Source organism: Monopterus albus, unplaced genomic scaffold, assembly GCF_001952655.1.
Source record: "Monopterus albus unplaced genomic scaffold, M_albus_1.0 scaffold76.1, whole genome shotgun sequence".
Classification (NCBI taxonomy): domain Eukaryota; kingdom Metazoa; phylum Chordata; class Actinopteri; order Synbranchiformes; family Synbranchidae; genus Monopterus; species Monopterus albus.
In genome coordinates, this window is record NW_018127956.1 from 202815 (window position 1) to 227953 (window position 25139).

The window sequence follows — 25139 nt, forward strand, 5'->3', positions numbered from 1 at the left end:
TCTTTCCCTTTCATCCATCTTTTCCCACCATCCGCAGCCAGTCAATGAGCACCCAGTGCCAGGCAGTGCTCTCAGCAGTGCTCTTCAGCACCATGCTGTGGCTCTTGCTCATCTTCACCATGCGCCTGTGCCTCAAGCAGCTTCTTTCCTATCACCGCTGGATGTTTGAGCAGCATGGCAAGATGTCCAACACCACCAAAGTCTGGGTGGTCAGTGCTGGTTGACACATTTTCTGCTTATTGTAAACATGTCTGTGCAGATTCTCAGTCATCCAGGTCATAGTAAACTGAAAAAACTACAGGACGTTTCACCTCCCATCCAAGAGATCAGAACTGATGAAGCCTCTTGGATGAGAAGTGAAACGTCTTCGACCTAGAAATCCAAGTCCAGTTGATTTTTTTTCTAAGTTTTTTCTGCTTATTGTAAACTAACCACACCTGAGACTGTCCCTCAGTTCTGTGACCTTTGTTGGCACAGTGTAATGTCATTAGGGTTTGAGCAGTATACTGGTTTCACTTTATACCATGGTATGAAAATTAATGGTTATCATACCATGGACATTTGCTTACTACTGGTATTGAAGAAGAAAACCCAGTATGTGCGCACCTTTATTTCCCGGCTGCCTGTCAGACTTCGTAACAGTCAGCACCCGTCTGGCTGTGCTGTCGTGTGTCTATAGTAAATTAGCGACTATTTTTATAATTGTTTAGAGCATTACAATGGGACTTCTCACTATTGTCAGAAGTTTTACAAAGCAGCCAATCAGTTAATGGAGAAAATAATCTGAATTTAATCCCTAATGAAAATAATCAATATTTGCACTTGGATACAGATTAGTTCAGCAGAGCTTCACCTCAGCCAACTATATTAAGGTACAGGTGTGACGGGCTGTTAATGAAATGAAATAATATATAATAGTGTAGTGTAACATTTTTCTGCATTGAGTAGCCTACTTCGACTTTTAATATTTTAAGTACATTTTTGTGATAATACCTAATCTTACTTAACGTTTTCAATGCAGGACTTTGTTATATAACATGTTATAGTTATATGCATTTTTTTAAAATCATATTTATAATCCTGTTTATTCATTAGGGTCAATCTAGCTCTGCAGCCCAGCTCAGTCAGTTGTCACAGTCACTTGCAATAAAAAAAAAGACCCTTTTGTGTCCTTTGAGCGTCGTCGTAGCTGATAATAACACCATATACCATAATACTGTGATATTTTGTGAGATCGTACTGTGAAAACATTGCAACCCTAAATGTAATATAAACCTCATCAGTTTTTTATTTAAAAGTAGCAAAATAGTTTTTATGTCCTCACTTACTATGAAAATGTTCAAGTTCATGCTCAGAAAATGTTTCCAGTAATATATAGTGAATAGATAAATGAGGAAAATTAGGCATTAAGTTAAGATAATCTATTAATAAATATTTGTTATAAAATATTTATTTTTTTTTAAAAACATTTTTATACCTAATTTTTGTGATATATTCTGAAAAACTACGCAGTTAAAAATAGAATCCAAACTGTTAGCTCTGTGTCATCACTTTAATGCTTTCAGTGCATATGTGCTTGTTTCTTTGTGCCAGGCGCTGGTGAGGATCTTTTCTGGCAGAAAGCCGTTGCTCTACAGCTACCAGGGTTCGTTGCCAAACCTGCCTGTGCCCAGCATCAAGGACACAGTCAAGCGGGTGAGGTGTCACATGGCGAATGAATTCACAACACTTGTTTACTGATTGAAAAACAGATGGATCACGTTCTCACACTCAGTATTATCTGCTTCTATTGCACCATATTTCCTTTGTCTAGGTTAGCTGAGGAGATGGTTGCGATATGAATAAAAATGCAAAATATATCTGTCTGTCTAAACTCGGATATATGTGACAGAAGAGCGGAGACAGAATGGAGAAGAGATTCTGTATCAGGAGAATTAGATGTGGTTGGAATCCTGCTAGTAATTTTATTTCTGTTGAGTGATGCTTGTTATTATTTATTTGAACTGTGGTTTGTTTACTGTAGCATATGTCTGTTGTTTAGTATTTGGAATCGGTGCGTCCGCTGATGGATGATACCCAGTATGGACGCATGACCAAGTTAGCCACAGAGTTCGAGAGCAGCCTTGGTAACCGCCTGCAGTGGTACCTCAAACTAAAAGCTCTCTGGGCCGCCAACTACGTAAGTGGTTGACCACAGTGTTCTCCTTAAGTGTGGTTGCTGCAAACATCACTGGGCACAAAAGAGTCCAGAAGAAATGTCAAATTCCATTCACAATGCATGACTTCTTTTAGTTTTTGTGGTGTGAATTATTTATCCTGTCTGAATGTGCAAGTGAAGTAACTGCTAGTTGCAATATTAGCTTTCTCACTAAAGATTTTTTGTGGCTGTGTGTTTTAGGTTAGTGACTGGTGGGAGGAATATGTCTACCTACGGGGACGAAGCCCAATCATGGTCAACAGTAATTACTATGGCATGGTATGAAATCTCAAGAATTGTCCTGTCTAATGTGGTGTAGTCCTCACTTTGACCTGACATATTGGACATGTATGGGTCTTACAGCTTATTTTTTTTTATTTATTATTTGTTATTCGGCCTTTGAGATATTTAACAACTTGTTATGTGAATCATTTGCGGGTGACTTGTTTTCACCAGGACAGAATTTGTTAGACTGCGACAGCTACTACATCTTTTGTTTATTGATGAGAACACAATAACAATAGTTATAAATAAAGTATTTCTAATTCAGACCTTTGCAAGGGCCGAGACCTGTGGCCTTTTAATCCCAGGCATACTTGCAGATCATGTTATTTGGGTGATAGTCATCTCATCTCTTACACTTTCTCCTGACTTCTCTGTTCGTTTTCTCCTCAGGACTTCTTGTACGTAACACCCACACCCATCCAGGCGGCCAGGGCAGGCAACAGCATTCACGCTTTCTTCCTATACCGCCGCAAACTCAACAAAGAAGAGATAAAACCTGTGAGTCCAGCCGCTAGTCGACCCCAGCTGCTACATATAGATAGATGATGGAGTTTATTATTCATGTGTCTTTGCTATGGCAACACAATGTTTGTCTCAAATGTTGAGACACATAGTTATTAGTGGAACCTCAAAATGTTATGTTAATGGTTAATAATCTGTATGTTACAATATGCATGGGGCTGTCAGTATGTGTTTTTATTGTTTTTTTGTTTTTGTTTTTTTTTGACTGTGCGAGTGACATCCATCCATCATGTTATTGTTTCTTTACTGTTTATGATAGATATCATAAACAGTCATAAGATCATTTCCCTCATGTTCATCTCTCACCTGCTCCTTTTGTACTCTTTCACCTCTCCTTTGCCTCCTTGAGTTTTTTTTTTATTTGCCTGCCTCTTTTCCTTTCCTTCTGCCTCCTCCTCTCCATTTCCCAGGGTCGTATCCCAGGCACTTTCATTCCTCTGTGTGCAGCTCAGTGTGAGAGGATATTCAACACCACACGCATTCCTGGAGAGGAGACTGGTAAAGAGACTGACATATACACACACAGTTAGCTTAAAGAAGGAAGTCGGCTTCTAGCTTTAGAGTGAATGATGTTATCTTACCGCTGCTTCAGAGATGATGAGGCATACTGCAGGTGTCTGAATCCTCTGGAGCTTAAGCGTGGGATAAAAAATTGCGTCTCCTGACTCGAGGTGCCTGTGATTCACTGAGTCAGACTGTGTCTGCTTTACAGCCCATCCTCCCATTTCTCATCTGTCTCCTCTTGTCTTCTGGTCTTATCCCTGTCTGGGCTTCTGGAAAGAGTCTGTCTTTAACTAATGTCAGTTTTCTTCCACCTACACATTTTGTTTTCCCCTCTTCTGTTTGCTCTGTTCCCTGGTTTCTTTTCTGTTTCATCACAATGCTTTATTTCTTCCATCCTTTTTGCTTCCTCTCTTTCTCTCCTCTACTTTGTTTTTCTACTGGCTCATCCGTCTTTATCCTGCTCAGTGGTTGTTGAGGTCTGCAGTTCCTTGCTGTTCCTATCAGTTTGAGCGGATGTTTAACACTTGTCGAATCCCTGGAGCACTAACAGGTAACATTCATGTTTTTACACAACTGGACAAGTGTTAGTTCTAGATCTTGAAATGTCAACGCAATAATGTGATAGCAAATAGAAGTGTGCTCAACATTGTTGCTATGTATAATTAAGAATTTAAAATCGAGCTCCAGCCCTGTCTTGTATGCAGTAAATGTTCCTGTTCTATCAAAGTGAGCCACTATCTTTATAATCACCCTGTGAGTAGTTTCAGATTAGAAACTGCTAAGAAAAGAAACACACCTGCAACCCTGCTTTCAGTATTGCAGCACTGATCTTTACTCATGCAGGCCTCCTACAGTATGTCTTCATTCTTCCATTTATTAAGTAGACCTTAAGCTATCCATTTAGTCTTCTCATTAAGTGTAGTAGCTCTCTATTGGAGTTGTAGTGTCAAGATGAAGATATTGGATTCAGATCCAAAGTGAACAAGTAGTGTAAACTAGTGTATCCAGTGTTTGTATATATTGTACATCAAACCATAATTGTTCAGCTTTGTGATTTTTTTTTTTTAAGATTCTTCATATAGAATGCATGTCTCAGTCAATGTTTATCCTGTGGGTGGTGGATGTCTCTTGTTTCCAAAGGCTCTGTATTTAAACACAGTTTACCATGTAGCTTGTATGACAGGTTTATAGTAAGGCAGACTTAAAGTAAACACATCATCTCTGATGTATTTGTTTCCATGGCATGGTATTGGTTAGCATCTCACCACCTAATCTACTCTAAATTACAGAAAGTCCCACTAAATTACAAACTAAATATTTACTTTCCTCTCTGCCTTTCCCCCTCTTGTTTATGTCCGAAGACACTGTGCAACATTGGCAGGACAGTGACTACATAGTGGTGTACCACAGAGGTCGCTACTTTCGGCTCAGGGTGTACCAGGCTGGCAGACTGCTGTCCCCCAGGGAGATTGAATTCCAGATTCAGAGAATCCTGGATGACCCTACGCCTCCTTCCAGAGGAGAGGCCAAACTTGGTGCCCTGACTGCTGGAGACAGGTCGGTTTGACAAGCCACCAGTGTTTAAATCACAAGCACCATACACAGCACTGCATCTTCAATGTAATGTCATCATTCTCCTCTGAAATGTTTCCCAGAATTCCATGGGCTAAAGCCAGAGCAAAGTATTTCAACAGTGGCGTCAATAAACGCTCTCTAGATTGCATTGAGAGAGCCGCCTTCTTCGTGACCCTGGATGATGACGACGAACAGGGCATGATGGGAGATGACCCGGCAGCCAGTTTAGATCGCTATGCTAAGTCCTTGTTGCATGGGAAATGTTATGACAGGTAATTTGACACTAAGCTGCTTGGAATTGTGCAATTTAGGAACTAGTTTTTCTTGTTATGCTGTTGGTATTTTCCCCATGGTAACCATCCATTATCTCGGTTGTCATGCAGGTGGTTTGACAAGTCTTTCTCAGTTGTTTACTACAAGAATGGAAAAAATGGCATCAATGGAGAGCACTCGTGGGCTGATGCACCAGTGGTGGCACACTTATGGGAGGTAAGGAAAGAAAACTGGTTGTGCATGTTGTCATGTGCTTCTGACTATTAATTGTTGTATTTTTTCCAGTACACCCTGGCCACTGACTGTTTCCAACTGGGTTACAATGCAGAGGGTCACTGCAAGGGAGAAGTGGATTCATCACTACCACTCCCACAGAAGCTGAACTGGGAAATCCCTCCAGAGGTTACTTGTGCATTCATTCCTTTAATCCTTTGGTGAAACAACACAGGCTCTTGCTCTCCTGTCAGCAACCATCTATACTGGCTTTTAATACAAGCATCAAATCTGTTTTGAAATGATGCATGTACTGTAAACATAAGTGATATTAAGCTTATACTATAACATTAAGATTGTACTCACTTGCAGTTAGAATATTCCTACATTTAATAGGTGATGTAGCATGCTGGCATCTTATTTTGCTAGTTCTCCCCTTCTCAGTGAGAGTGTACACCACCATGGCAGGACAGGAGGCAACAAGTATTATTAAAAATATTATTCTTATCATATTATGCATGGAAAGATTGTCTTTATTGTCACTGTTGGACCTTTGTGTCTGGATAGGCTATCGGGTTTATATTCATTTATCACAGTGCCTGTATAACACTTACCAGTACTTTTAGATTGTATTTATTAACAAATTATATCTCATTTGATTCTTTTTTTTTTTTTACACAAACCAGAATGTAAAAAGACACGTTTTACAGCACTGATCTAGATCTTGTATAGGGACGGTAACTTCCTGGAGTCTGGAGGCTTGTTGCCTGGCAACATGGCGGTAACGGCAACAGTCCAGCTGACCTAATGTAGTTTCATATTTGGAGTATAAATTTGTATTTGCATTGTTTTACCGCAGTACTCTGTATTACATGAGCATGAGAGATGTAAAAAGGCATGGTAAAAGCTGACTCAGCAATATGGAAGCACAGCGTGTTCTTTTGAAACCACCGTGCACCAGTTCCGGGTACATCAGTCCTGCTGGCGTTAACTGTTTGATGTGTCTGTCGCAGTGTGAGGAGCAGATCTCTCAATCTCTGGCAGTGGCCCAAGTCTTGGCCGACAATGTTGACTTCCACGTTTTCCCCTTTCAAGACTTTGGCAAAGGAAAGGTCAAGAAGTGTCACGTCAGTCCAGATGCCTTCATTCAGATGGCTCTACAGTTGGCCTATTACAGGGTGAGCCTCTCTCTGAAGTGTGACAGAAGTATATGATACATAGACTTTTATACATGAGGGACGGTCTGCTGTTGTTTTGGCTGTGTACTTCAGCATACTGGATCTGAAAGCAGACAGCGACCACAAAGGTAAAGTGCTGATTGTCAGCTGTAATATGTGGGGTTTACATCCAGACGGGGTAAACAGTGGAGTCCTATCACTGTCCTGCTGTGCCTGTTCAGAAATGAGGGAGACTGTGTTTATGTAGAGATACAGTTCCTGCACGGTTTATCCAGTATGGATGTGTAACGCTGAAGCTCAAAGTCAGCGGTTTAACTCCACTCAGTTCATTTTGAATTAGATACACTGTAGCACAGTTGCTTAACTATGCTATTGTTGAAATACTTACTACTGCATGTTACATGTTGAATTAGGACCTGTGAACATAAAATTTGTGACTGTCAATATTATCTGTTGCATCTGAGTTTTGTTTGCGTTTCAGGAACGGAGGACGTTCTGTCTGACATACGAAGCCTCCATGACCCGTCTGTTCAGGGAGGGCAGGACTGAGACTGTCCGCTCCTGTACCAATGAGAGCAGCGCCTTTGTCCGAGCGCTGGAGGGTGGAGAGGTGAAACCACAGAAACTGTCTCTTGATTTTCAGCATTTTTGTTGGAGAATGTAATAGTAACTCAAAAGGGGATAATTACAGGGTTTCTGATGAAGACACATCTGCATTGCAAATGATGATGTCTAACTGCTATTTTCCTTGCATAAATCAAACAGAGTTTATTTTTAATATGTGCTATGCCAAGCTGTCACGCTGCTCATGCCGTTCTCCAACAGGCACCAGATGTGTGCAGGCGTTTGTTCCGTGCGGCATCAGAAAAGCACCAGCTTCTATATCGCATGGCTATGACCGGAGCTGGCATCGACAGACACCTCTTTTGCCTCTATGTGGTGTCCAAATACCTCGGAGTGGAGTCTCCTTTCTTGAAAGAGGTTTTGTTCTGTCCTTGTGTCATCTTATTGATATCAGACAGTGAGAGTTGGGCATTTATGTCTGTAGCAAAGCTGTTATAGGATGGACTTCAGCAAACTGATGTGATGGCTGCGTGTGGCTGTTTCAGGTGCTGTCTGAGCCCTGGCGGCTGTCCACCAGTCAGACTCCAATCCAGCAGGTGGAGCTGTTTGACATGGTCAACTACCCAGAGTACATCTCCTGTGGCGGAGGCTTTGGTCCGGTCAGTGCTTCAGTCACAAAAGTCTAAACAGGGAACTTATATTTACACATTGTAGCATGTAAACTTACTAGTTTTGTCAATATAATTCCACTCTCCTTTTACATACAGTAGCATTTAATAGGAGGATGCAAGCCTGTCTTTCCAGTCGAGACAATCCATCCTAATGGCTGTACTCAGTTTGTGATATAACAATACCAGTACATGTCTTTTGTCACTATGTAAAAGTATATAAGCTGTATGTTTAATTCCGTGTGTGTTGTAATGCGTCTTGCATACAGTGCAGGTGCTGCTTTTGTGGCAGCGGTTCTGTGTTCTGATTGAGTGTAAATATCACCTCTATGGGTTTCAGGTGGCTGATGACGGTTATGGGGTGGCCTACTGCATTTTGGGGGACAACCTAATTAACTTCCACATCTCATGCAAACACTCCTGTCCAGACACTGTGAGTTTAATGAAAGTAGTCATTTTATGTTGCATAATATTTCTGTAGTTGTGTCTGAATGAAAGGCTAGTATCACTAAAGTTTTAAGCTTATGAAGGTGATTCACATTCACACCAGACTGATAGTGGATTATTGAGGTAGATACCTATAACAGTCCTTTAGATAAAAAAAAAAATCAATAACATTAAGTAGAACACATTGTTTTTAGTGTACAGCTTTTGGTTTTGATAGTATTTGGTCTTAACTCTGTCTCTGTTATTTAAATTGATGTAACCACTTTTGTAAAATACATATTCTTTTTCCTCGTTCATTATTCTGTTTCTCTCTTCTAGGATGCTCATAAGTTTGGTGCTCGGATCAGAAAAGCCCTACATGACCTGATACAGCTGCTGAGCCCCGACCAAAAGGAGCCCAACAAAATGGAAGAGAGTCAGCCTGATGTCAAGAAAGACCAGTAAACAGTTACTCAGGGTAAAGGGGTGCTGAAGGGAAGGTGGGCAAACAAAAGTGTAACATAATAAAGTGAGGAGAGACATTTACTCTTCATACAATGGGGTAAATTTTATAGTAAGGTGTTTGAGATATGATGGAAGTGATGTTTTTACTGATGAGTTTGTGTGTGTGCGTGTGTGTGTGTGAATAGAAAAAAAAAGTCCATAGAATAACAAATAAATAAGCGTGATGCAAATACAGTGATTTGTTGGTTTAGTTTTGTTTTAACATGTGACCCAGTGAAAAATATAATCAGCACCCCTACAGAGAACAATAATTTCTGACATGGTTTGATTCAGGCCAGTGTGAATTGCACCACTCAAAGTTAGGGTGGAAATTCCTAACACCACCCTTAGTGCAGGGAGTCATTTAATATAAATCCAAGTGCACTATGTTTTGACACCATTAAGTATGCCACAGTTTTTGTGCCGCTGATTGTCTGTAGAATTTGTTAGAAGGCAGTTTGAAGTGGGGGATTTCAACAAACAGGACTGTTGAGGTGACTTCAATTTTTACTTATAAATGCAACATTGCTGTAATGGTGACACCAGGTATTTTAACATTTTAGGACTTCTCAGTGTTTGCTCATTGTGTATAAATTGGCTTTTTACATATATTATTGTAAAGCGCTGCAGTGAGTGCCAGGGTTTAGTCATGGCGCTGTTGGCATTACTGTTTGATTATATATAGTATTGTATTCAGTACACACAGGAATTAACTTTTTTTTTTTTTTCTTCAAGAATATCCAAACTGTACTCAGAATGTTGGTCACTTTTCCATTCTGTTGTCAGTGGGCATTAAAAACGACTGTAAAGAACTCGTTATTTGTTGTTATAACATTTTTGTGCTTTAAAATGTTATCACTATTTATGTACGCCATGCGCAGATATTCTTTCTCAAGCAGTGCTACAGATCAGATTTGCATAAAGTGAAGTGACATCCTGCAGTCAGGCCATTTGATGTACAGGATGGTACTGTATGTTACCAGTGACGCAGATTCCTCTGTTATTTGCCATTGATTGCTGTCTGTTTTTTTTTGTTTGACTTCAGATCAGTTGAGCTTGTCTCATAATATATGGTCAGTCATTTTTAATGTAGTATGATGAGGGAAAATAAAGTCATTCTTAAAGAAAAGTTTTGTTTTTTCTTTTTCTTTAGAAGAGTATTTGACTAGTATTGCACTCTAATAACATTGATTCATGATGGACAGTTAAAAATATAAACATTGATGCAACATAAGCAGAAATACACCTTTCTTTCTTGTCAAAAACTGGTGCTTACATTACCCAAAATGCAGCATGAGTCACATCAGTTCACTTGGAGATTCACGTGTTTTCTCCATTTTATAAATAGTTAGAAAATCCATGATTCTTGCACAAATGTTTTCTCATGCAAGGTGACCTGCATGCATCGTTTATCTCGGGTTTCACACATGTGGTTTAACTGTTCAAAAAGCCTTTTGTCTTTATAGTAATTCAGTTTGCATTTACAAACTCAATATTTGCATTCCACAGAAATATCTGTCAGCTGGGTAGTTGTGTTTTATGACCTATTCATGTTACATATTGTGCTGGATATTCAGTAGCTTGCTAATATTGTACTTATAAGTGATATTGTTTGTTTATCTTTTTGCATGTTGAAGTGCTTTTGCTTTTCATTCAAAGATAACTATCTTCTGCCCAGAATAAGAGTGAGAACAGCTTCCTGTGAAACACTGAGACTGGATAGTTTGTAATAGGGTGTCAGTGATGTTTGGAGCCTTTCCATCCTGCACTGTAATCTCTCTAGCTTCACAGTTATATCTTGATAGAAACTGTCTTGTTTTTGTCTTGTTATTCTGTTTCTCTCTTCTTGTTCTGTTCATGTGCTGCCACTTGTCTTTGTGTCTCTTGTTTCAGCTGTGAGGTCACCAACATCCCACTGGTTCATTATCCTGCCTGTCAAACTTCAGCTTCAGACAGTAATAATCCACATGAAGTCTCTGTCCTACTTTTCTAAATCTCTCTCCCGATAAACACATTTTCCAAGTCACCTCTTTGTCACCCCAGAGGACTGCCTATATAAAGCTGAGCTTCCCCCCCGCAGTTGTTTCTCTTGTTTTCATCATCAGTGAACATCTTTCGCTGTGCAGGTATGTCTTTTGACTTTTCCTCTCCACACTGATAAACCAGGACAGTGTTGTGATATTTGAAATCTGTGACCATATTTGTATTTTTCAGATTTTTTTTTTTTTTTTGACGGCAGTGAAAAAGTGATCAAAACAGTACGTAGTACTGTGACTTGGGTGCAATTCTACAATTTCCAGTGCACACCCTTGGGTTTGATTATGTAGTGTCATTTATAGATAACCTGTATTATAATAGATCAAATGATTGTGCGTAATGTGAACAGGGATTAGCCCTGCTGTCAGCTGGATGGGTAAACTGCAGATGTTTAGCAACACATTTGCCATAATATGCTTAAAAGATTCCATTGTGTTAGTGCAAATCAGTTATTGCACTTTTAGCAGTTCAATAATAGTGAATAAATAGTTGATTAAACAACTATTAGCAACAAAATTACCAGACTACTAGCAACTAAATTACAATTACATTCAGTGGGCTTAAAGCATACAGTAATAATATAATAACATGTTTGAACACCAGTGCATCTGTGGACATTGATAAAGGTGCATCTCATCTATTATATTAGGTATGCTGCCTGTTGACAGGTTATTCTTGGAGCCCTTGTCCTCTCTGTCCAGCCGTTGCAGTTAGAATATTCCTAGTGTGACTGTGTTGGTCAGAAGCGTTCAACACTGAAGCAATGTGATGAATTCTTCTGCCAATCCCTCATCTGCCTTTTGCCCATGTGCCCATGTTTATTCAGATTCACATGCTCATGCTCTGAGATCTTGGCTAAAAACTAACTATGGAGGCATCCAAGAGACTCTGGCCTCAGTACTTGATCTCTGTGACAACACGCTCAAAGGCAGGTGTTCTGGAGGGCTTCCAGTTGTTCGCACTGAAAATAATGTTTTGAAAATTGGACTTTTGCTGGTGTGTCGAGCCAGAAACCTATTTTTAACTGCGGTTCATTGGACTACTTTGACTTTGTAAAATGCTGTCTCTCCACTAATAAGTCAAAGTAATGGCTAGGAAAACATTAATGGTGCTCCACACACACTGAGATATCCCTTCAGTAAAACTGTGTGTGGGTCAAATGGATTTGGTTGAGTGGATATGGCTGGTGTTAATGGCAGCCATCCCACATTCTCTCTTGTAAATCAAATTAAACGAGAAGGATTGGCCAGCTGATACTACACTCTTATCCCGGGTAACAGGACACTGCTCTGGCCTGTCATCCTCCAGACCTCATCTATTCCTAGATCATTAATTACAAATGCCCTTAACCTTAACCTACATCTACATCATTTAAAGGTACTTTGCCGGCATATGCTACAGGTCATCCCATACCAAATAAGGCCGCAGCAGTAAACTCATTGTATTGAATGGAGCAAGGCTGTGATTATTGCTTATGAATTAAAGTTTTTTATTTGTAAATGATAATTGTGTTTCAGTCAATGTATCTATTTGTCTGTGTTTGCTGCTGAAACCCTTTGATTTAGTGTATGCAAGTCTGCAAAATGTAATAATAGACAAACCCATGTTGTAATTAGGTGCCAATTTTAAGGCATTCTACACATTAATGCAGCTATTACCCTTCTTAGTGGAACAAGATTTCAAAGCGACCTTTCACATATTGAACTTATGGATTTTCTCTTTAGTGTTACCATGTCTGATTTAGAGGATCATGGGTGAGTCCGTTTATTTCTCATTTATAAACACATCAACATTCATAATATGCGAGCTTCTATTGTACAGTATGTCTGATATGTTACCTTCAATTTTTCTTTCTTTTTTAATTTAGTGGGCATCAGGAGGGTAAGGATATACATTCATTAATTCAATAAATCCAGCCGCTTCATTTTTCCTTTAACACAGTCACTCTTTCTTTGTCCAGAAGAAGAGGAGGAGCAGGGAGAAGGAGGTGAGACTGTGCAATTGCTGTGAACTACAGTATGTAGATTTTTTTTAAACCTTTCTTTAGAAATAACACATTCAACTAGAGGCTATCATTGAAAGTGTCCCCACAGTGCCTTGAAAATGTAAATGTTCATTTGCATAGTTGTATCCATCCAGTTTGTCCATCATCCGTAGCATTGTAAAACACAAGGACTTTGAATCTAAATGTAAAATTAACTTTAAACCTTTAATTGCCTATGAGCATAAAACTACTGTTTTCCTTTTGCAGGGCAGTACACAACTCATGGTTATGGTTACAGTGGCCATAAACTGTGGGTCTTCTAATGTATTAAAACTTAATTCAAATTTGCTTTATGCCTCTTTGCCTACTAGAGTTCAACCAGTTGTGTTTTCAAATCTGGTCTATGAACATAAATTGATTCACTTTTACATTCTTGTTCTGGCTGTCATGTTGAAGAGGAACGCCCCAAATACAAGTAAGAATATAGAGGAAACATAACAAATAATGTACAGAAATAAAAATAATCACTCAAAAAAACCTATATGTTATGTATTTATGTTATTTTAACAGGCCACTGGTCACACAGCTGGCTCCTCCTAAAATCCCTGAGGGTGAGAGGGTTGACTTTGATGTATGTTCCTTCAAGACTGTTGTTAATGAAACAATTATATGATTACATCCCCCAAAAAACAGCATTAAATAATCTGTGTCAACTGGTTCCTGTTAGGATATCCATAGGAAAAGGATGGAGAAAGATCTCCTGGAGCTGCAGACTCTGATCGATGTCCACTTTGAGCAGAGGCAGAAAGAGGAAGAGGAGCTGATTGGACTCAAAGAAAGGATTGTAATTCTTTTCCAATACTGTTTTTCCAACGATTTGTTCATGTTTTTTCAGAGATCTGAGAGAATATACTGACTATTAATAGTGATTAAAGTGTCTGTTGTAGGAGAGCCGGCGGTCAGAAAGAGCTGAGCAGCAGCGAGTGAGGGCTGAAAAGGAGCGAGACAGACAGACAAGGATTGCGGTAATGAATGTTTAACACTGTATTATATATGTTGTGTAATCCGTGCATGTCAACAATTCATATGAGAAAATGCAGTAATAAGCTACAGATCATTTTCCCAGGAAGAGAGACAAAGGAAAGAGGATGAAGAGGCGAAGAAGAGGGCAGATGATGAGGCCAAAAAGAAGAAAGTGCTCTCCAACATGGGAGCTCACTTTGGCGGGTTCCTGGCCAAGGTCAGAATAACAAATTTGTGTCACTCTATTCTGCAAGTGTATGAAGTGCATCTAACTTCAAATTTCCTCTGAAAGAACGATTGTACGTGACAGAGTCCATGTCTTCTGGAAAATGACGTGTTTGTGTCCTGCAGGCAGAGCAGAGGCGAGGCAAAAAACTAACTGCGAGGGAAATTAAAAAGAATACTCTGGCAGAGAGACGCAGGCCCCTGGCCATCGAGAACCTGAGAGAGGATGGTCTGAGGTCAGCTGAAGGTTCATGACTCGATGTATTGATTTGGGTTAATTTAGCGCGCACACACACACGTATGCGGCAAAAAATAGCTAATCACCTTTTTTTAAAGAAATGATTACACCTCAGACATAGAAGGTGCAGTCTACAGTACATTCAGTCATCTCACGCTGTTTTATCGTTGTTGTCTTTTAGAGAAAGAACCAAGGAGATGTGGGAAAGGATCTATCAGCTGGAGTCAGAGAAATTTGACCTGACTGAGAAGATGAGAAGGCAGAAGTATGAGGTGAGCCAATTAGCATATATATATACAAGACAGCTATTTTTAAATGGCTTGTTTGTGATGTCAGAACCTGCATTTCATTTTCAGATAAATGTCCTCCTGAACAGAATCCAACATGCTCAGAAATTGTGAGTCAAAGTTTGTCTCAGTCTATCATGATACAACTCACACACCCCAAGAGCACTGTAGAGAATTACTTTGCATCGACTATGTAAATATACCCTGGATAGATGATCCACAGAAATGCTAAACGCAGCTTTTTATCATTTGGCAATTTATTTATAGGATGGCACATGTCTAAAATATTTACATAAAATGATACCACTTCCCTTTTTACCCCCAGTCTGTCACACTTGCTGGTTATTTCTGTGAATGTAATCAACTTTTTTCTTGTTTCAATGCAGTAAAAAGGGCCATGGTAAGGGGAAGGTTGGAGGACGCTGGAAGTGACCTCACACAGGCACAAAGAACCAATAGTTCATAGTTTCAGGATGAGATAGCAACAGTTTTGCAGTATTCATCACTTATATTAGGCTTAGTGACATATGCTGGATCTGTGTGACATTTATTGAAACACATACATCTGTAATGTTTAAAATGAAATAAACTGGACATTTCCAGTGTCATTCAAATTTAAAATAAAATATGATTATTATTCTTGAAAATTCAGACATTGAAAGACTCACAGCTCACTCTGGAGATCTTGTTAAATATTCACTGTGGAACAATAGAACCTTGACTGTCGATCTGTTGGTGCTGAACCACTTTTACTTTCTCTGTGGTATGAAAACAGCGTGGATGTCATCACTCTTCCCTCCTTGCCATGGTTCAAAAGTAGCCTCTAGAGCAATGCTCGCCACCTTCTTTGCAAAGCCTGCTTCCTGCTCTTTGTTCAGATCCAAAATGTACCTGAGATATACAGTGACACAAACCTGAGACATAAATTCAAAGACATCCTGATCACTGAATTTAAATATGCATTGAACATACAGCAGTAAAATCAGATACATAAAAGCAAACACTGCACATAGCAGAGTCATTGTATCGTTGGTGACTGTACTGTCACCATGGTAACAAGCCATGTTACTATAAAAATCCTTACTTGGCCAACTCCACGACAAGCACTGCATCTGGTGCTGCAATCTGTCGCATCATCGGGCCCAACTGGTGCACGCAGCTTTACAGCATAGACCCGAGAGGGAGACAGAAACACAGAAATGAAAGCTGGTCATCAATCATCAATCGGTAGTCTGCGGTCAGTGAAGGGATCCTGCTTTAGGATAAGTCACTACATTTAAGAGAATATGGATTATTTATTCAATAAAAGTATATAAGAGAAAACATGCTCTCACCTGGCAGAGAAGTAGATTGTGTTGAAGAGGTGGGAGTATTTCTGTTTTTCTGGCAATTTGTGAAGAGAGTCCATAGGTAAGAAGGTTACTGAGATGCCATTCAGATGCATCAAGTCTGAAGAGGATTTGAGAAACCAAAACCATAAAGCTTCAAAAACAGTTACTGTTTTCTGTAAACACCGAGCAGGCTTCAGAGGAATGAGAAGTGATCCACCCATATGCTGCAAACCTTTCAGATCCAATTTCTATTTACACTTCTATCTAAACATGTACATTAAAACACACTCAGCAACAAATTATCCAACACTACCGAAATCTACCTTTCAGCTCAGTCTGAAACCTCTGTCACTGTGTGAGCAGCTGTTTTGGTTCCAACCTGCTCTGTATTGCCAGCTGGAGTTAACAACCATTTACCATTAATGGTGACAGATTTTCGGTCAGTTTGAGTGGATGGCTCCTCTGCCTCTGACTGAGAAGTAGTGGGGCAGCCCCTTCTACTGGACAGGGACTGGAACAATGCCTGCACATTCACAAAGGAGATATCCTGGGCTGTCTGTCCACAGGAGGAAAGGGAGGGCGGACAAAAGTATGTTCCTCAGTCTATGCACAACTTACTGCCACTGTACAATAAAAAAGACTATAATCAAACATATAACTGTTACAATTGCATATTTTACCTTGATATGGTGCCCATTCTGTGTCTTCAGTAGGCTCTTGTCATCAGATTCAATGCCGAAGGAGAGGTAGGGACTGGACACAATGTCTCCCCAGTACCCCCTGAGAGACACTTTGTTCCCTCTCTGTCCACACGCAGAATGTTATGTCCTTAATGGTACCATCTTATTGCGTAGCATCTTAAAAAGCAGAGTAGCACTGACCTGACTGAACACTCTTGAAGACAGCACAGTTGGATTGGTTATTTGGTAGGCACCTTCCCTCATTTCGAACGCCAAACCCCGTTCCCTCCATTGCACATATTGTTGTTTACTGATAATGCCACACTGCAGACAGATACATATAAGAGAAAGAAAGAACATCTACAGTATCTTGTAGTACAACATGCTGTATAAGCCTGCATATTAGTGCAAAACAAAAATGTATGTAGGAAAATGTTAAAATCCAACACATTTGAGGAGCACATTTAAATAACCATATTATATTACCCCTTTCTCATGCAGTTTCATTGAAAGGTCCCAGTCAAAGCAGCCTTTCTTGGAGTCGTACCGCTCCCCAAGGTGCTGCCTGACTCGATAATCCCAGGCTTTGGACATTACAGCAGGAGCAGAATACTCAGATGAGGAAGACTGAGGCTGCATCCACAACTTGAATATTCTGGCCAGCTCGTCTCGCTCCTTGAACTGTAGAAATATTCAGCGTATGAAATTAGTAGACTTTTACTAAAATAGTGGGGTTTAACACTGTGTATTCTGATTTCAGTGTTTGATTTCAGAATATGATCAAGCATGAGGTTGTTAGGGTGAAGGTGTAAACAGGTCTTATAAAAACACCGATGGTACAAGCGTACCTTGAGAAGGATTGTGTTCAGACAGGGGTGTGCGGCTGTTTCCAGTGTTTCAGTGACAGACAGAGAGAGCTGCAATACTGCATGTCTCAGTGTCTCCTCTGTCTGACTGCGGATCTCACTGTTCCCAAACACCTCCAGGAAAACCTCTGCCTTCTCTGAACATAAAAACCAGGAAAAGACAACCTGTGGGTTTTGGACACATCTAGCTTTAGCAGTTATAAAGTTAAAATTTTAATCAAATCCCACCCACCATTGAGTCCCATGTTCTCTTGAGGCATCAGTGCCAGGTAGAGGAGCAGCAGCTGTCTAGCCACCACCTCCATACTGTTTTCTATTACCCACACCTGCAGTGGAGCAGAGAGAAGAGGTCTGCAGCTCACAGTAGAGTACCAATCTGTTTTCAGACGTAGCAGGCTAGTTTAAGAGGCTGAGACTCACATGAAGGCGTTCGTCACTCTGTAAACCAGCAATGGTCTTCAAAATATGTCGTGGATCTCCACTGCCAACCAGTAAAACATTGACCTCCCCTTCATGTCTCACAGGGCCTAGACAGAGCGAAAGCATACAGTAGGTCCAGTATACCATACATCTAGGTCTGGGTATCAAATCTCAATACGTTTTTACTTATTTTTTATTTAAATGACATATAATAAGTTTTAGAAACTATCACCAGAGGATTTTGACCTTTTTTCTGAAATAAAAAATAAGAATTTTTTTTATACAGTAGGTCCAAAATTATGACATTGAAAAAGTATTATTTTGGAAGTGGTTACTGAAACGTAAGTGTCATAAGAGCTCCACTATCGATTAGTCAGCTAATCATTTCAGCTCCTCGTGGGCTCTCACCCATAGTGAGCAGGTCGCGCGCAGGACTGAAGCCCCACCAGGTGATGCAGCCTGCGCCCTCAGAGGCCCGTCCAGCACTCATCCTGTTGTGCCCAAAGAAAGACAAGCCAAGCTGTACACATGCCTGTAAGTCATCTACACCAACACTAAACAAACAGGGGTATCCTACGTTATTGACCGCACGGTTCTTATGTGATGTATTTTAGCACGATTGCTAACTAAGGCTAGCTAATGGTAAAGTTGCTTAGACTAAAGAGCATCTAATCTTAACTTATCAGTATAGCTGTTACCCCGTGGCACAAACCCATCCCCAACCTCAATGCGGCGATAAAAACCTATTATAGGAGGCGACTCGATATCTTCCAAAGCAAAATTGACGGGAAACTCACCGCACAGACGGTATATAATACAGTGTACTCTGTTTGCAGCTATACCTCTCTCAACAGAAAGCTTGGGTTCTGTTGCTAGGCAACAGTTTTTGAACGGGGAGGACGGTCGCCATCTACCTGTGATATAAGCTAACTACATTTGATAGTAGTATACCTGTGTACTGCGGTATTGTGCTGAATCATGGTTCAAATGTTGTAATACTCATAATATTCTTCTCCTTTCTACAACATCCTACATCTCTATAACAGTATTCTAAAGTAATTTGTAAACCTGCAGCCTTTCTCACTGCTTCTCACAGAAGGACATCAACTAATAGCATCTATCCATTACATTTAATTTGATTTGAAGAAAGAAAGTAAGAGAAGCATCGACATGGAAGTTTACATTGTGGGTTTATTTGTATTTGAAAAGATCAGGACTGTGGTGCATCACAGCACAACACAATGAGCAAAACGAACCAGTGTAGCCTATGTAATATGAGATGCAGAAGCTCTATAATGTCTTCAGAGTCAACTAATTTTTCTGAAGAATGCAGAGAAATGTTGAAATCCTTTCTTTAGGCCACCAAATTTTACTAGGCCCATACATGAGTATACACAACAGATGCATGTTTACATTTTCCATGTATACAAGTACATACTCATGTTGATTTGCAGGTGTAACAGGTATACTGAACATGCAGAGGTTTTAATAACTTTTAATAACAACCAAATCTCATGATGCTCCCACACATACACAAAAATAAATATCTCAAAAGAAACATATAGCAAAAGTGTTAAGTGAAAAAAACATCAGGGTTAACACCAAATGACATATCCACAATAGCGAGGTTTTGATTAGCGAGGTTTTGCTTTGAGTGCTGCATCAACTTCTTCTTCTGGCATGAGAGTGTGCCACTGGGCTACTGGACGTCTGGGATTAGCCAGCATGTCTGACCAGTGGCGCAGGCCGACTCCTGTAGCTCCGTAACCCACGAAGGTCTTTCCAATGGGGTCATTGCTCCCAAGTTTATCATAGTCCAACACTGTGATGACAACATGCCTACATCAACACTTACTTTCTGTTACATTTCAAGGTGCACAGCCTACCTGTATCTGCTCAAAGGGGACATCAAAGCTAAAACTTTCATTAAAGTAGGGATTTAGTGTGTTTTTCTTGACTGTTGTCTTTTTCTTCTTAATCCGTTTCCCGTTCTGCTGAAGAACAATCTTCACATATGGATCTTGTGGAAATGGAAAATAGGGTGAACAATTTAACTTCTTCATTTGACTGATATTTTCTGTGTAGTCATTTTAATAAGACATGAAACAAACATTTGATATTGTATGAATAAATATCTGTAGGTGTGATTACCTGATAAGCCACCAACATCCATTTTTTTCAGGTTTTTTGCCTCCATGATGTTCACTGTCAGTTTCCCAGCAGTAGGCACATAGCGTAAAGAAATGCATATATCACCCAGTTTTTCCTGTTGGGCAAAAATGTTTATGTCTAGCATGTCCCATCAAATTAAACAAAAACATCTTTTACATACTGTACAGTAAGTGGTGCTTATTATGATTTCTTAATTTTTTAAAACACTGTTGTACAATATATTATTTGGTGGTTATAAATACTTGAGGATGAAATTTGTAATATTTAGAATTTTCTTTATTAGTGCAAATATTTATGTTGCAGATTTACATGAACTGGGATGAGGTGAAATGAAAGCATATCATACCTCTTCCTTCTCACCACTCTCCAAGTCTCGCCACTGTTGCATTGGCTGACCCAAATCAACACTGCTCATGGGAATCTTTATCTCACCAATCATATCATGCTTGGAGAAACGATCGAAGTCAAAAACCTGCAGCACCAAAGTCTTTCCACCCAACTCTGCATATGGTATCTAGAAGGAGAGGTTATTCATAATGAGCACTGGGTAGAGATCTGACAAGTTTGTTTATATGTACAAACACACAAAGAACATATAGTCCCAGGTTACAATTAAAAGCATATTACATTGCTATTTTTGGGGGGTGGATACCTTGACAGATGCCATTCAAGGAATGAAAGACTATAGACAGGGAAAGTAGAAACTAGCTGCAACAGAGCTATAATGACGACACAAAAACAGACATCAAGTCAACGAAGACACGGTGTCATGCAGGTGGTACCTTGAAGAAGAAAGTCTCATTGAAAACAGGACATAAATTCTTGCGTTGCATCTTTGTCTCATACTTCTTTTTTTTGTCTGGCAACAAAAACACTTTGACATAGGGGTCTGAGGTTCCCCCCATGTCCATAGCAGCAAGGTCTTGAGCCTGAAGGATACCCACTATGAGCTTCAAAATAAAGCAAAGGTGTAAGTGGTCAGGATAATTATGTAAACTATGAATTTATTTTTGAGAGTTATTTATATACAGTAGCCTACCTGGGCTTCTGTGAAGTTGTAGTCCAATGAGAACTCCAGTTTACCCAACTTCTCCTGTTGTTTCTGCTCTTGCTGCCCTTCCTTCTTCACTTCTCCCTCCTACAAGAGACAAGCATCAATGAGCTGGATGTTCATCTGAAGATTCAGGTAAGATTGTACAATAATGGATTAGTGGAAATCACACACCTTCTCTACAGTCTCTCCTTCACCTTCCTTTGTCATTCTGCGACGACCTGCCTTTCTCTCCCTCACTTTCTTTGGCTTTTTCTTTTTCCCAAAGCATTTTTTGAAACAACAGAAGATGAAGCATGCCACCAAAACCAGGACCACCACAGTAATGGCTCCTACTGCCCACATGGGAACTGCAAAATAAAACGAGGTATATTCACAAATCACTTATGACTGTATACAGAATAGAAGTACACTTATTATAGCAAAACAGGGTGGATATCTGATCAGCTAACATCCATTACATCCACAAAAATATAAATCCTAACCCCCCAACAACAACAAAACAAACAAAAAAACATGCATTTGAATCTGCTCTTTATTTAGATGTTATAAGTTTTAAACACTAGCCTCTTTTCAAGATGATTTAAAGCTTTCACATCTTGAGATTATAGAAAAATCCACTATGATAAATGAGTTTACTTTTATAATCTAAGACAACTGTTTTGTAGAATATCAACTGCTTTATCAAAGCTTGGAAAACAGAACCAAGGCCATCAAAATAAAATATGATTCTACTGAAATAAAATATAGTGCTTATTACAACCGTGGGCTGGAGCATTTCTACACTGACCTTAACATTTTTAAAGCACATGTTTATCAGGGGACTGTTTGCCAAGCATACATGCATGTTGTCAGCAACACCCTTCTCCACAATCAGATAATAACATACTCCCGGTTGGGAGTGGCAGTGTACAAACGCAGCCACCAACACCGGCATCGCTGCTGCTGTGTATCATTAAGAGCTTTGCTCACGACACCACAGCAGTGCTTCTTAAACCTTTCTCATGCACTGTTCCTTCTTGGATTTTCATGGCCATGAATGTCAAAATTGGTTGGCATAATAAACAGCTGTTTTTTGTATAAAGACATAATTTTCATTAGAACAAGCTGGACTAAACTGGTCAATACAGATAAAAAATAATATTTATATATTTATTTATATTCCCCTTCCAAATAATAACCAAAAATAAACAGTCAGTTTCATTCAACAAATTAAGTTATGAATCTCTCTTTACCATTTTCACTAGCAAGTTCTAGTGGCTTACTTGTCAGGTGACTAAGATCATTCATGAACTTGTCCTTCATGTGGTTGTAGTCATGGCTGGGGTGATGTTCTGTATGATGGTGCTCGTGCTCGTGGTGTTTTGAATGGGAGTGCTCATGGTGAACTGGTTCTGTTGTTTCATCTGACTCTGGTTCAGACAGCTCCGCAGCCCTCTGGGCCCGCACCCCAGTGCTGACTGATCTCATGGTAGCTGTCAAAATGGCAGAATGACTGCAGTTACGGTATTCATATAGTGTTAGTTTGTTACCCTGTCTGGTGAGTTGGCCCCAACAATGATAGATAACACAAATTCATGTGTATACTGTGTAATCCATATGTGCGTGCATTGCAGTATAGCTCCAGAGCATAGGCGATCTCTAAACCAGATGCTCAACATGGCTGGCCCTAATCCCTCTATTGCTCTGTCATCTCCACTGGCCCGTAACCCCCCATCCCATTCCCATTTTACTCTCATCACTGTCTGCGCATAGCTGGATTAAACTCTGGCGCAACAATATTAATCCAAAATCCCATATCCTAAAAGCTTATATAAATAGGGTTGATCTCCTCCCTAAATTTTCCTCACCTATAGCCTTTGTTTCAGGCCATCTTTACCTTGGAGAATTTACAAAAAAAGACAACAGTTCATTAAGGCATTTAAAAGGAAGCCCAGTGTTGTTTTTATTTGCAGTTTTTATGGATGCTTATCCACACAATATTTAAAATAAGAAAAACTAAACAATTTTTAGAATATACATGTGAAAAGTAACATTTTGCTGCAGTCAGACATTTCTAGGCAGGTATCACATCTGTCTCTTTGCAAATACTTTGAATAGAGCATGATTCAGAATGAAATTAAACCATTATCGGAATCTATTCACATTTACAGGTAACTAGGTATTAGGGAAGGAAGCTTATATCCAGATTTATAGGAAACTACAAAAATCACTCGCATCAAATGAACCACACAGGATGTCATCCAGTTCTTTATGCAAGGTTCATAACCAATAGGATTTTATCATAACTGACTTATAAACATTTAGGTTTTTTCTATGTTCAAATGTTTTGCAGTGTAATGATCTTGGTCATAACAGAAATGTTTGATTTCTATGCATGTCTTACCTGTTGATATGTTCCTTTAATTCCTTCTATACCAGAGCTGCCGCTGGAATGACTTTTACTTTAAATGTTTTTCTGGTTGCTTTCCCCTTGGCCTGCTGGAGCCTTTATGCACCCATCGTTCCTTTGGTGTACTGCAAACTGACTGGCAGGCTCCCTGCAACCCCTTCCATCAGAGCTAAAGCGCTGGCAAATCACTGTAGCAATGTTTTCATTTAATCCCCCCCTCCCCCCAGATATTAGAATGCTGACAACACATCTGTTGGTTTGTCTCTAAATGAAGATGCATAAACAGTCAAATGAATTACTTTACTCTTCATACACCTTGAGCAATTTAAGGTCTTTATATGTTGGGTAGAAAAAAAGAAACTGTTCATTAGACTGATGAGTAATTGAAACATGGCAGTGGTGGCTGTGCTTATCCATTAGACTGAAGAGATTGTAGTGCATCCAGCCTTCACTAATCCCCTCAGCATAGCTGAGTCCATCATCAGTCTACCACTAACAACTATCACTGAGAGATATCCCACCCTCCCCGTCCCTTGGCTTACTATACAAAGCACATACCTGTACTCAGAGCAATGTGAACATTAATCCTCAGGCATGCAGCCAACAGTTAGCACAGCTAGACTTGGCTCCAATCCAACATGCAAATCTCATCTAATAGTTCAAAATGAAATGAAAACAAATAGGGATTGAATATTGTGAACTTTGTAGCATTTATTTCAGGGCCGTTGTATTAGTTGCATTATATGCCTAAGTGTTTAGGAAGACATTGTCTTGGTTACTTTGGCTTTAGCAGTGTGGAAGGTCAGCTAACTGACAGACTATACATAACGCTATACTATAATATTGATTATACTCTGTTTTGTAAACACTGTTGATGTTCTCTTTAACTTATATTTCTTGGTCAAACAGATTTGATCCAAATATTCAAAGAAATGTGTATTATTTATCTAGGGAGTGTTGCACTAGTGTATTGCTACACTACAACTGAAACATTAACAGAGTAAAAAAAAATTATCTCTGGCTGTGACCTACTCTAATTACACACGTCTACAACTAAATCTTATTTTTGCTAAAACATCTAATTTACTAAGCAGCAGCCCGAGCCTTTCCCCTACCACAGGTTGTCTGGAAGCCCATTGTTAATGCCCAACATTAAAGGTGAGCTACCTCACCAACCAGTGAGTAAGCAAAGTACTACTCTTCTACAGGTGCAGACATTCGGAAAAGCACCCATATGTTTTCAGTACAGCAGAGATCGGGTCGTTGGGGCCCCTGCCTTCGACTGGTGCCCGATCCACTGTGCACCAGCCCCTTATGGATCCTCCTGCAGGTGGTGGGCCCACGGGAGGACGTCCCCACTTCGCTCATACGGGCTAAGCCAGGCTGGGCCCCATGAGGGGAGGCCCAGCCACCAGGCGCTCGCATTTGAGCCCCAACCCCTGGCCTGGCTCCAGGGTGGGGCCCCGGTTGCGCCATGCCAGGCAACATCACGGTCCTTTAATTCTATTCATAAAGGGCTTTTTG

The 25139-nt window shown here is 39.9% G+C and overlaps 5 protein-coding genes across 10 annotated transcripts in view; 3 read left to right on the forward strand and 2 right to left on the reverse strand.

Annotated features, from left to right (window-relative positions):
• The window catches only part of LOC109963630 (carnitine O-palmitoyltransferase 1, liver isoform), a 23499-nt gene extending 13775 nt beyond the window's left edge, over positions 1-9724 (forward strand). For 2 of the 3 annotated variants that reach the window (XM_020606314.1, XM_020606313.1), the window contains 16 exons: positions 38-209; positions 1594-1695; positions 2042-2179; positions 2399-2476; positions 2873-2980; positions 3415-3502; positions 4870-5065; positions 5164-5355; positions 5467-5572; positions 5642-5758; positions 6583-6747; positions 7229-7357; positions 7573-7728; positions 7857-7970; positions 8320-8412; positions 8745-9724. In XM_020606314.1, coding sequence (XP_020461970.1) covers positions 38-209; positions 1594-1695; positions 2042-2179; positions 2399-2476; positions 2873-2980; positions 3415-3502; positions 4870-5065; positions 5164-5355; positions 5467-5572; positions 5642-5758; positions 6583-6747; positions 7229-7357; positions 7573-7728; positions 7857-7970; positions 8320-8412; positions 8745-8870 — 2080 coding nt within the window. In that variant the 3' untranslated portion in view covers positions 8871-9724. Of the gene's footprint in view, positions 1-37; positions 210-1593; positions 1696-2041; positions 2180-2398; positions 2477-2872; positions 2981-3414; positions 3503-3973; positions 4059-4869; positions 5066-5163; positions 5356-5466; positions 5573-5641; positions 5759-6582; positions 6748-7228; positions 7358-7572; positions 7729-7856; positions 7971-8319; positions 8413-8744 lie in introns of all 3 variants that reach the window. The other variant, XM_020606315.1, reaches the window with a different exon arrangement.
• A 2972-nt stretch (positions 9725-12696) lies between these two features.
• LOC109963519 (troponin T, slow skeletal muscle-like) lies at positions 12697-14858 on the forward strand. The gene is made up of 10 exons (XM_020606095.1): positions 12697-12700; positions 12907-12933; positions 13387-13405; positions 13501-13561; positions 13658-13774; positions 13878-13955; positions 14057-14170; positions 14305-14414; positions 14598-14688; positions 14773-14858. The coding sequence occupies exons 1-10, from the start codon at positions 12697-12699 to the stop codon at positions 14815-14817; spliced, it is 666 nt and encodes a 221-aa protein (XP_020461751.1). The 3' UTR covers positions 14818-14858.
• Positions 14859-14962: 104 nt separating this feature from the next.
• On the reverse strand, positions 14963-18891 carry dnaaf3l (dynein axonemal assembly factor 3 like). Of its 4 annotated transcripts, none has more exons than XM_020606323.1 (12): positions 18798-18891; positions 18409-18491; positions 18001-18107; positions 17813-17906; positions 17563-17717; positions 17201-17395; positions 16916-17038; positions 16715-16837; positions 16452-16590; positions 16038-16086; positions 15788-15862; positions 14963-15594 (listed from the first exon to the last, which is right to left on the reverse strand). In XM_020606323.1, the coding sequence occupies exons 2-12, from the start codon at positions 18488-18490 to the stop codon at positions 15453-15455; spliced, it is 1284 nt and encodes a 427-aa protein (XP_020461979.1). In that variant the 5' UTR covers position 18491; positions 18798-18891; the 3' UTR covers positions 14963-15452. The 4 variants fall into 4 exon arrangements, with proteins under 4 accessions (XP_020461979.1, XP_020461977.1, XP_020461976.1 ...); XM_020606321.1 differs by having other exon boundaries at positions 16038-16152; positions 18409-18554; positions 18798-18862; XM_020606320.1 differs by having other exon boundaries at positions 14964-15594; positions 16038-16152.
• LOC109963643 (receptor-type tyrosine-protein phosphatase eta-like) overlaps positions 18461-25139 on the forward strand; it is a 16082-nt gene continuing 9403 nt past the window's right edge. The window contains exons 1-4 of the mRNA XM_020606332.1: positions 18461-18534; positions 21058-21142; positions 21318-21358; positions 21492-21590. The gene's annotated coding sequence lies outside the window, so the exon portion shown is untranslated. The remainder of the gene's footprint in view (positions 18535-21057; positions 21143-21317; positions 21359-21491; positions 21591-25139) is intronic.
• syt5b (synaptotagmin Vb) lies at positions 19579-22943 on the reverse strand. Its single transcript, XM_020606325.1, is given in 7 exon segments — positions 19579-20020; positions 20152-20266; positions 20519-20686; positions 20955-21122; positions 21212-21310; positions 21398-21573; positions 22489-22943. Coding segments are annotated over 7 exon segments (1317 nt in total). The 5' UTR covers positions 22694-22943; the 3' UTR covers positions 19579-19634.